Genomic DNA, 12,045 nt, shown 5'->3' on the forward strand with positions numbered 1-12,045 from the left:
GCTAGAAGAGCAGCCCGAAGGCCACCGCGGCTAGAATGGATTGCCAAGAGGCCACTGGGAGGGCCATCGGGGCCGTTGGTCCAGTTCTCAAAGGCCGCCAAGGCCACCAGAAGGCCCCCAGGTCCGGGAGGGCCGCAGGAAGGCCGCCATGGTCGTCCAAAGATGTCTCCGCGGCCAAGGGAAAACCACCGGCTGTTAAAGAGACCGCCGGTCGCTGGAAGGACCACCCGCGGGTCGTCGGGGCCACCAGCGAGGCACCCAAGGTCACCAGCGAGGCCGCCGCCGAAGCCGCCGCCACCGCTGCCAAAGCTGCCGAGGCCGCCGCCAAGGCCACCGCCGCTGAAGCCGGCAAGGACCACCGCCGCCGCCGTCCTACGACCACAACTGGGCCCAAAATTTCAAACTGTTGCAACTTCAAACGGTCACTAAATGAAGGGCTGTAGGTCAAGGACCTGTACTGATGATGTCCAAGAAGCAAATGGAGCAAGCCGGCCTTTCCTTTATGTTTCTAAATTTGCACAAGTAACCGACTGACTTAGTGCTGCTCCTGAATCCTGTCAAATCACATGTCAAGAGCCCAAATAATTTTGGAGGTTTTTTTGCCATTATAACTCAGGGAAGAAATCCCTCCAACAGGTAAGACCCCCCCCCCGCTGTGCTCCCAGCTGGACGAGCACCCAGGAGGCTGGCAGAAAAGGTGGCCTTTCCTGCTGGGTCCTGCCAGTTGCTGGGGGAGCTTCTGGCTAGAAACAGCCCCTGGCTCTGCACTGAAAGGAAGCCCCCCCCTCCCCCCATTGGCTACCTCTGAATTGCCCAGCAGTTTCTTTGGGAAGAAGGAGCTGCTAACCCACATGGTGTGTGTGGGGGGGGAGCGCACAGTCTCCTCATGAGTAGGAATGCCACCACTTCCCGCCAGAGCTCTGCTTTGTCTGGAGAGGCTGTTCTGCAGCGTGTCTGTCGTTCCTTCAGCGGACAGAGCAAAAACGGGGCTGCCTCTGGAGCTGTTCTGGGGCTGCTGTTCAGGCACTGCTGGGCCCGAAAGGCTCTCCAACATCACCGCCACCATCGCAGGGCAAGCTTGTGCTGGGTGGGAAAGCCCTGAGGCTGCTCTTTAGGCAGAATCAAGCCAGGCCCTTGCAGCCTGTGAACAGCCCAAGAGCCCAGTTGTGGGAGAGGCAGAGCTTTGCAAAAGGGTCTGGGGCACAAAGTCACAGCAGAGAGAATAGTTTTCTTCTGTTATTCTCCCCAAATTGCAGCACTGTCACTAAACTTCCAGGCTTCTCTGAGTGTGACCATCTGACATTTCTCCAGAATCTTTTTTGAAGCACGGATACATGCAGTATTCTCCCACATGCATATAGAGTACATGCAGTACACACGGTGGAGAGTCTACCATGTTCTCCGTCCTGCGTGTCACAGAGGCTGCCAACTGCACATCTAGTAGCCCCAGAAAGACCCGCACAGCCCTCGCTGAGAGTGGCTCCAGGGACCAAATCAGGCAGGACTGATTGTGCTGCCCCTCGTCAGCCTCTGCCTGATCCACTTGCAAACATGATCTTGTTTCTCAGGGCTTAAAAACAGTTTCACCACCACCACCCTTGGCCTCAGTGTTGGTTTTTGCATATTTCCCTCAATGTTGTCTCCCTGACTCTTTCAGCCAGCTGATCCTAAAGGGCAGTCAGTCCCTTTTGGGTGGCACGCCATTTTAATTTGTAGTTAAAAGCTGCATTAGCCAGGAAACAGACGGAAGGGAGATGACAGGGCCACGCTAGGCAGTCTGATCTGCCAAAGTGTCACTGTACAGCAACACCAAGCAAAGTTCATTCTTTGTTTTNCCCCCCCCTACCCATCTTCAGCTCCACCACAGCGGAGCTACGGACCGTCCGCCATCTTTTTCGGGCATGCGCATTTTATCAAGATGTCAAGTATTTTATGTTCTCCTACGGTCCTTGTTTGGAAACTGATAGGGACAACTCAGATCCTATCAGCAAAGTTGCCAAGAGACCCCAGTCCAATAGTACATCTGCCAATGTTATGGTTTTTGTAGGCAAAGGAAGGTAGAAAAAGGTCTAGAAGAACGCTTGCAGGAATTGGGTATGTCTACTCTAGTTTAACGAAGAGAAGGATGAGGGGTGACATGATAGAAAGGTTCCAACATCTCAGGGGCTGCCCCAAAGAAGAGGGAGTCAAGCTGTTCTCCAAAGTGCCTGAAGGCAGGACGAGAAACGACGGATGGAAACTAGTCAAGGAGAGAAGCAATTTTGGAATTAAGGAGAAACTTCCTAACAGGGAGGACAATTACCCAGTGGAACAGCTTCCCTTCAGAAGTTGTGGGTGCTTCCAACACTGTCTGAAATGGTGTAGGATCTCCTGCCTGAGCAGGGGGTTGGACTAGAAGACCTCCAGGGTTCCTTCCAGGTCTTTTCTGATTGAAACCATCAGCATCCCCACAGCATAAAATCTACAAAACCTTTTCTCAGCCATAAAAAGCGTTGTGAACTCCAGACGCCACTAACCTCCTGGTAACTCATGTCTGTGTAAGACACTTTTGCAGCAACCCATGGTTCGCTTTAACCTTGGTTTAGGGCAGGGGTAGGCAACCTTGGCTCTTTTATGACTCGTGGACTTCAACTCCCAGAATTCCTGAGCCAGCATGGCTCAGCATGGAAACCTCTCCCTTTCCCCTCAGCATGGCTGGCTCAGGAATTCTGGGAGTTGAAGTCCACGAGTCATAAAAGAGCCAAGGTTGCCTACCCCTGGTTTAGGGAAAGCCACTCTCGTTGAATTCACGCAACTGCCTAAGCTAGGGACACTGGTCTACAAATAAACCATAACAGCTAGGTGCAAGGCCAAAGTTTCCAGAAGAAAAGATGGCAAGGATGAACCAAGAGGTGAGTTTTAAAATTAACTCTGCAAGGGCAAAATTCAATTTTGTCAAGGACGTTTTCAATTTTTTCCCCACAATTTAGGAAGTTTTCCATTTTTCCTTCTCTTTAGGAAGAAAGCAGGCTGTGTGGGCAATTGAGAGGCAGACAAGAGACACCCAAGGAGGTTGGCACTCATATAACAGAAGCACCATCTCATTTTTCTAGGTATCACACATGCAATGCAATAAAAAAAGGTTAGAAATTTATGTAACTACCATCGTGGCTATTTTGACCTTGCCCGTTAGGAGAATATAGAATGGCTTAGAGACATCTATACATCTATACAAAACCAGCAAACAGATGGAAACTAATCAAGGAGAGAAGCAACCTAGAACTAAGGAGAAACTTCCTGACAGTGAGAACAATTAACCAGTGGAACAACCTGCCTCCAGAAGCGGTGAATGCTCCAACACTGGAAGTTTTTAAGAAGAGACTGGACAGCCATTTGTCCGAAATGGTGTAGGGTTTCCTGCCTGAGCAGGGGGTTGGACTTGATGACCTCCAAGGTACCTATCATCATCATCATCATCATCATCATCATCATCATCATCATCATCATCATCATCATCATGGGGATTCCTTCCCATTAAATCCCAAATTCTTTTTTTGTTTAATAAAGTCTTATTGATTATATAAAGAAGAAACAGAATATTTTCAAACTTGGGACCTATTTTATCAATGGTTAGAGAAAAGATTTAGGGATTAGGAATTTAATTTGTATTAATGAATAAGATACTCAGACCAATCCCAAATTCTTGATGCTTCTAACTCCATCCTTCAGTGGCATGGAAAAAAAAAACCTACACCTAGTTCAAAAGCCTTAAATACCTCTTTCTCAAACTTTGCAACTCAGCTGGCTGGGGAATTCTGGGACTTGAAGCCCACCCACCTTAACGTTGGCCGGTTTTGAAAAATGCCGTCTTAAACCAATCCAACGGATCATGCTACCAGCTTCGGGCAAATGTCACCTTGCAATAGGACCCGTTTTTAACCCAACCCTGGTCAAGAAAACCCACCAGATAAGGTAATCAACTGGAGAAGACTCCCGCGAGTCCCCTGGACTGCAAGGCGATCCAACTGGTCAGCCCTAGAGGAGATCAACCCCAACTGCTCTTTAGAAGGCCAGATCCTGAAGTTGAAACTCAAGTCCTTTGGCCACCTAATGAGAAGGAAGGACTCCCTGGAGAAGAGCCTAATGCTGGGAAAGATGGAGGGCAAGAGAAGAAGGGGACGACAGAGAACGAGGTGGCTGGATGGAGTCACTGAAGCAGCAGGCGTGAGCTTCAATGGACTCCAGAAGATGGCGGAGGACAGGAAGGCCTGGAGGAACGTTGTCCATGGGGTCGCCATGGGTCGGACACGACTTCGCAACTAACAACAAGGTAGTCAAAAGCTGAAATTTCTCCTGGCCCTTGCTCCAATCAACAGAGAGAGAGAGAGAGACGAGACCTAATTCTTCTCCTTTCCCATCTCATCAAAAATACAGGAGGACCAGATGGGTGTTTTCCTGCAGCGAGCCTGTTAACTCAGCAGACGCCAAGATCCCCTCCCAGACATTTAAAAAAAAAAGAAAAAAGAAAAGAAGAAGCTAATTGTTGACAGCCTGCACGATACAATTAATGTATTCATCAATCCCATTAATTAATAATTGATGCTTTCTCCCTCTTCCCACAGAGCGGCAGGGAAAAAAGGAGAGAAGAATCCTGTGTGTGCCTTGAAGCCTGCCAGCGATTCTGCAGCAAAGGGGGGAACGCTCCTCTAAAGATCGGCAGGTATGTTCAGGGAAAAGAGTTATGAAACTCTTCTGCCTTCTTCTGCTGACCCGTGGGAGGAAAAGGGCAAGAGACCGGTTCTGCTGCTTGCCACAAGCCATCCCAGCCCGCCCGAGGAGAAACAGATTATTTTCTGTTTTTCCGTTAACAGTTCTGCGTTCTTGTGCTGGAAAGTGCGATGCATAATTCCTAAGAAAAGGACAGTTATTCCGTCGACCTTCTCCGGATCCATCCTCCGTCACTGGTTTAAGAGACCCACCACAAGACAAAATCTTCCAGCCCTTTTGAGGGGACTGACCTCTCACCTCCCCAAAGCCCACGGCGGGCAATCCACGTGTCATTCTCAGATCCAAAATGCACAGGCAATCAATCAGAAGGAAACCCTTTGAGATTCAAAATAGCTGTCTTTTGATCTACTTCAGGGGTCTTCAGACTTGGCCCTTTGATGAGTTGTGGACTTCAACTCCCAGAATTCCTCAGCCAGAGTGAGGGAACTATGACCCTTTTATGACTTGTGGACTTCAACTCCCAGAATTCCTCAGCCAGCATGGGGGAACTAAGGCCCCTTCATGACTTGTGGACTTCAACTTCCAGAATTCCTCAGCCAGAGTGAGGGAACTATGACCCTTTTATGACTTGTGGACTTCAACTCCCAGAATTCCTCAGCCAGCCTTTTGGGGAGGGGTTGGACTAGATGACCTACAGGATTAGAATAACATAGGGAATAGGGAATGAATAGGAAATAGGAAATTAATAAGAATAGGAATAGAATAGAATAGAATAGAATAGATGATAGACAATAGAATAGATGATAGACAATAGAATAGAATAGAATGGAATGGAATAGAATATAATGGAATAAAATAGAATAAGAAATAGAATAGAATAAGAAATGAATAGGAATAGAATAAGAAATAATAGAATAGAATAGAGTAGAATATAGCATAGCATAGCATAGAATAGAATAAGGAATAGAAGAGAAGAGAATGAGAAGAGAATAAAATAGAAAATAGAATAGAATAGAATAGAATAGAATCTGGAAGGGACCTTGGAGGTCTTCTAGTCCTTTCCAACTCTGTTACTCTAATTCTAGTCACCATCAGGTAAGTTAAATCTTGGTGCAGTAAAGTTAGTTGAAAAATAAATGGAAGGACAGACCCATTCACACAGAAGAAACGGGTACGGAATATCCTCCAGGTAAGCAAGTTTTTTAATCATCCCCAAAATATTATTGTGTAAGGGGAAATGGGATTGGAACCCCAAGGTTTTGTTGGGTTTGGTTAAGGCATCAGCCTAGAAACTGGGAGATTGGGAGTTCTAGTCCTGCCACGGGCATGAAGCCAGCTGAATGACCTTGGGCCAGTCACTCTCTCTCTGCCCCAGGAAGGAGGCAATGGCAAACCACCTCTGAAAAACCGGGCTAAGGAAACGGCAGGGACTTGCCCAAGCAGTCTTTGAGAACTGGACACGATTGAACAGAAGAAAAAAAAGAAATTCTAGGTATTAAACAGAATTTATTTGCTTTCTACTCTATGAGAAATGAGTCCATTTCACAGAAGAGTCCTAACTACCAAGTCAAAAGCTACGTATAATCCAGCCTTCTCATTCCTTGTTCTTTTCAGATAGACCTGCTTATTATTTACATTCACGGATTTAATTCTTAGCAAATGAGATCCACTGAAGACAGTATGACCCCATTTAACGCTGCATCAGAGCCTCTAATCATATGCAAAATAGATTCCCCTGCCAGACAAATAACCTACCTAAGCACCTGACATTATATGCAATAATATTCCTGCTGTTGGAGAAAGCTACTTTTCAAAACATTTAAGAAGCATTTTTTTTAAAAACCCACCAGTACTTAACATACAGAGAGATAATTTACACAAAAAAAAATTTAAACAAATAATGACGTGAGATAAGTATTTGTACATCCGCTTAAAAAACCCCTCCAAAACAAATAGAAACCATCCTTTCTGCAGCACCAAGTTAAAATTAAGGGACAACTTTAATGCAATTTGCATATTGTTGACATCTGATACTACAAGGAAAATGAATTATATCTAGCAGACAGTTTTATGGGCCTGACTTAAGTTCAGCTGGGAAAATGTAAGCCAATTTCACCGAACCTGTCCAGCTTAAAAAATATTAACAATATTTAATACTACTAGGACATACCCAGAAGTCGTCCATCAGCTGTTTGGTCTAAGCAAATTTAGTTTGATTATACTCCGATCGGGGCTAACCCACCTCTGCCTGTAAAAAAATGGATTTTTGTGATACTTTTTTTTAATACTACGTTAGGGGCCTCCGGAAGACACAGTCATTCCAGGGATCCTGTCTCATCATCCACTTCCATGTCCTGGGTAATTGTTTATGATTAAAGGGAGAAGGCAAAGCCAGAGGCAGGTATCCGGGTGTGAATTTGGGTGGTGAACAGAAGCCAAAGTCTGAATGCTTGTGAATTAACTAGAGGTCGTGTCTGACTTACTACCACTGGAAACTGATCAAAGAGAGAAGCAACCTGGAATTAAGGAGAAACTTCCTGACAGTGAGGACAATCAACCAGTGGAACAGCTTGCCACCAGAAATCGTGGGCGCTCCATCCCTGGAGATTTTTTAAGAAGAGACTGGACAATCACCTGTCTGAAATGGTATATAGGTTCTCCTGCTTAAGCAGGGGGCTGGACTAGAAGACCTCCAAGGTCCCTTCCAGCTTCTATTCTATTATATTCTATTCTATTCTATCCTATCCTGTTCCCTATCCTATCCTATCCTATCCTGTTTTCTATTCTATTCTATTCTACTATTCTATTCTATCCTATTCTGTTCCCTATTCTATTCTATTCTATTCTATCCTAACAACGGAGCCCAACATTTCCCGCGCTAAGCGAGACAGTCCCTAACTGATTTCTGCCCCATTTTTTGACTTTTCTTTCCATAGTTGCTAACCAATCACTGCAGCCCTTATGGAAATCACGCCACTGTTAAGCAAATCTGTGTGTTCCCCCATTGACTTTGCTTCCTGGGAAGGTTATAAATGGAGAACACGTGGCCCCGGGGATGCTGCGACCGTCACAAATGCGAGTCAGTTGCCAAAAGCCTGAATTTTGATCAGGTGACCATGGGGACACTGCAAAGGATCGTAACGGTGAAAACAACGGTCCTAAGTCGCTTCCAACAGTCACAAAATAAATGCTTGTAAGGAGAGGAATCCCTGTTCTGTTCACGGCTTCTTTTTAAAGGTCAGGACAAGAGACGATATGATTACGACACAGAAGGGGCGAAAATTCGCACCCTCCTTTTCCAAGACCCCGGGCGAAGAACACCCTACAGCAGGTCCCTGCCTTGAAAAATCTACACACCAGTCCCAACTGAGTAGGGCTTCTCCAGACCTACTGCAGACCCACAAACCTTGCAAAATTTCCACAACTCCCTCCCCAGACACCCCAGGCTTTACGCCGCAGCCTTCATTCCCACCCCCAGTGAATCAGAACCGTAATATTTGGGAGATATTGCCCTTACCGTCCCAAAGCAAAAACGACACCCCCCCCAACTACATCATTCAGAACTTAAAACGCCCAAAGCCAAATATTGCGTCATAGCCAGCGCTCTCTTAGCTGAGATGGGGCTTAAACCTGATTAAAGATATAACTGACAGCTTCTTTTTTTGACAGCGAACTCAGAGGTGCCTTCTCCGTTCCCCCACCCCACCGGGTTAATGCAGCTGTGAAAAAAGGCTCACAACCTGGAGGAGGACCCCGGTTTTATGCAAAAGCTGCGGGAACCGAAATCAAGGCAACTTTGGCCGTTTCACATCCCAGCTGTATTTGAAGCACTCCAGAAAGAATCCAGAAGCTGCTGCTTGCTGGGAGAAATATTCCCCAGTTTTATCTCCAGCTGGACGCGAATTCAGATTCCGCAAGACGGGTTTAGACCCAACTCAACCGCTAACTAACAGAGCCAATCCCCCTACTCAAGGGCTCCTTCTTGGAGCAGGAACCGGTTCTCTCCCATACATAGGCCTGGATTTCTCAAGGACAACCCAGTGCAATTTGCACACACACCCCTCTCCCCCATCCTCTTGCAGCCCCCCAACCCAACTTCCAATCTGCTTTTCCCTGCAGACTGGCTGCTTCTACGTGCCTGGGGGGGTCACCCCTTCCTCCTGCTCTCTCTGAGGGTAGCCCCCAGCCCAGTTCAGTAGTCCTGCCCTTGCCCGAGCCTGTTTCTCTCCCTCTTCCGGGGTCCTTCCAAGCCTCCCCCTCCCCTTGCCTACTCCCCTTCCCCAATGCACCCTCCTGCGGGATGCTCTTCCCTCCTGCTTCACTCACCCACCCACTCTTCTCCTCTTCCCCCCTCCCTGTATCTGCTTTCACCCCGCTTCCCAAAATCTCCCAGCTGCGCCTTCGCCCTCCCCCCTGCCCCCTCCCCACCCGACCCCCCGCTGCTGCCCAGGTCCGTTCGTGGCTGCAATGTCTCTCGCTTGCCCCGCGTTTCCCTCGCCGGCTTAAAAGCCACGGGGTGCATTTGCTGGGAAGTCAGCCTTTCCCCCCCCCCTTCGGCCCCAACCGATGGAGCCCACCCCCCCAATCCCATTCCCCCAAAGTCCTCTTTCCCCAACCCAGATGTACCCAGATGCCTCTTCCCCACTCAAAGCCAGCCTGGCCCGGTAAGGGGGGGAGGAGGAGGAGGAAGGAGAGGGGGGGGGTCGCTGGCTGGGGATTGTGGGAATGCAACTCTTGAAGGCTCCCGGAGGGCGCCAGGTTGGGGGAGCTTCGCGTTGCGGGTGCCTGGGTGTGCGAGGACCGCAGCCCGGGAAGCCTTTGCCGGGATCCACAGCTGGCCTTGGCGCGCCCTCCTCCTCCTCCTCCTCCTCCACCCGCTGCATCTCCCGGTCCTCCTCCTTCTCCTCCTCCTCCCCCCCCCGCCACCCTCCAGGGATCGAGTCCCTTTCCCCGCTCGCCTCGCATTGCACCACCCCCTTCCATCTTGCACGCCTCCCGGCTCCCCCAGGCCCGCGCGGCCCCTCCCCCGGCTTGCATCCCGCCTGTCCTACCCGCTTCCCCCGCGGGAAAAGCTCCCCGTCCGCCTCCAGGCAGCCCCCGGCCCCGTCCCGGCTCCGTCCGACTCTTTTGCAAGCGCCGCAGCAGGCAGCTTCGGGGGCTCCGCGACCACGTGACGGCGCCCGGCGCCCCCATAGGCTGGGCCCGGGCCGGGGCTGCCGGGCAACGCTGAGCCCGCCCCCTTTCGCCTTGCCCCGCACCTGAGCCGCGGAGCCCGCCTTACGCCATCGGCGCAGCGAGCCCAGGCGGAGAGGGCGGCGCGGGCCGCCATTGGCGTAAGCCGGCCCCGCGCTCGGCTACCTGTGCCGCCGGGCCCGCCTTTACGCAACCTGCGTAACGCGTCCCCCTTACCTTGCGCCGGGAAGCGCCTCCTTCTGGGGCGCTACGCAGATGGCGTTCCTCTGTTTCCCCCCCCCCCTCCAATGCAAGGGAAGGGTCGGGAAGCGGCGTGTGCGTGGAGGGGTGTCCTTCCCCCCCCCGCCTCCTTCGCAAAAGACGCAAACCTGGCTTCAGAATCGGGAGGCGGCGGAGGCGGCGCGGCCGCACCTGCGGGGAGCAAGCCCTTACGCTGCGGGCGTAGCAGGAGCGCCCTGCTTCCCCTGCGCAAAGTGCGTAAAGGGGGGGATCAGGCTGGCTTTCAGGAAGGTGCAATGGAAAAGGGGGCGACGGGAGCGGAGAAAAGGGTTGAAAGCAGGGGGGGTGCTGTTGAAAAAAAGTAAAGGGAGGAAACGAAGAGAAAGGAGCAGCGAAGTCAAGGAAATGGGTCGGCAGGTGAGGTCCCCAACTTGCTGCAGTTAAAATAAAGAATCGAAAACCTGGCCCTGCATTGTTGGAAAACAATGGCCCAAAAGAAAAAAGAAAGAAAAAGCGACTGGGGAAAGCAAAGCAGAGGAAGAGAGCAAATGAACAAATTTAATTTTGCAAAGAGGGAAGCGGAAGCGGGACTCCCCCGAGGGGCTCGGGAACCCTCTTCTGTGCCCCCATCGCCCTCCCAGCATTGCAGAGGAACAATTCCCTGTCTCCCAGTGCCAAAAGGGGATGCACCCCCATTTTCTAGCAGTCCACAAGGACACCCCACAAAGCCAACCCATCCAGAAAGGTGCAGGCACACCTGAGCTGACCTTTTGAGCCAAGAGAAGGATGAGGGGGGACATGATAGCAGTGTTCCAATATCTCAGGGGCTGCCCCAAAGAAGAGGGAGTCAAGCTATTCTCCAAAGCACCTGAAGGCAGGACAAGAAGCAACGGATGGAAACTAATCAAGGAGAGAAGCAACCTAGAACTAAGGAGAAACTTCCTGACAGTGAGAACAATTAACCAGTGGAACAACCTGCCTCCAGAAGTGGTGAATGCTCCAACACTGGAGGTTTTTAAGAAGAGAATGGACAGCCATTTGTCCGAAATGGTATAGGGTTTCCTGCCTGAGCAGGGGGTTGGACTAGATGACCTCCAAGGTCCCTTCCAACTTTATCCATGGAGGACATCCTGCCTCGGGGATCGGGTCAACCTCAAACCACCCATATCTCGGCCAAGTTTGAGGGCCAAGTTCTCCTGCTGGCTGGGAGCCCAGCTCCCATCCTTCCCAGCCAGCAGGAAGGTCGCTGGGGCTCCCCAACACCTTCAGAGGACCCCGAGGGGGAAGAGCTATTCCGAGACAACAACAACTGGGATTGCACTTTGTCGTGTTGCCAAAACAGGAGCAAACCGCAAAGAAAACAAGGTTTGTTTGCATAAACACAGCTGCATGTATCGAAGGGGGCAATAACACCCTCCCACCCCACTTCCTAATTCACCCCCTGATTTTTCCTTACCTAGTGCAGAAGATGTCTGGTCTGTGGCTCAGGGGAAGCCGTAATTAACGGCCTTCAGTCCCCACATTGAGGCCTCTGTCCCCAAGAAAGAGCCTTGGCCTGACGTGATAAGCAGAGTACAACAAAGACTGGTCTTGTGAAGGCCAAAGCTGCAGGCCTTGGATTGAGAACCGGTTTCTCTCCCCCTTTTTATTCCTGTCCGTTTAGCCCAGTGGTTCTCAACCTTTTTAATGCCGCGACCCCAACCGGTCGTAAGTCGAGGACTAAACCAGTCGTAAGTCGAGGACTAAACTGGTCGTAAGTCGAGGACTACCCAACCGGTCGTAAGTCGAGGACTTTCCCTGCCCGGGAGCGCCGTGCATGCGTGGTTCCGCCCCCTGCGCCGGCCGAGGCGTAGCTGGCAAGCGGCAGAGACGGAGCAGGCCGACCACCAGCTGGCCCAGCCCAAGGGAGGTAAGGCACCCGCCGGA

General features: G+C 50.5%; 1 protein-coding gene across 1 annotated transcript in view; it reads left to right on the top strand.

The window, feature by feature from the left end:
- The first annotated feature begins 35 nt into the window (after positions 1-35).
- Positions 36-12,045, top strand: part of CRB2 (crumbs cell polarity complex component 2) — a 98,753-nt gene continuing 86,743 nt past the window's right edge. The window contains exon 1 of the mRNA XM_029286197.1: positions 36-348. Within this exon, the coding sequence (XP_029142030.1) occupies positions 36-348 (313 nt within the window). The remainder of the gene's footprint in view (positions 349-12,045) is intronic.

This window comes from Protobothrops mucrosquamatus, unplaced genomic scaffold (assembly GCF_001527695.2).
Source record: "Protobothrops mucrosquamatus isolate PMUCROS unplaced genomic scaffold, P.Mucros_1.0 scaffold3078, whole genome shotgun sequence".
Taxonomy (NCBI): Eukaryota; Metazoa; Chordata; class Lepidosauria; order Squamata; family Viperidae; genus Protobothrops; species Protobothrops mucrosquamatus.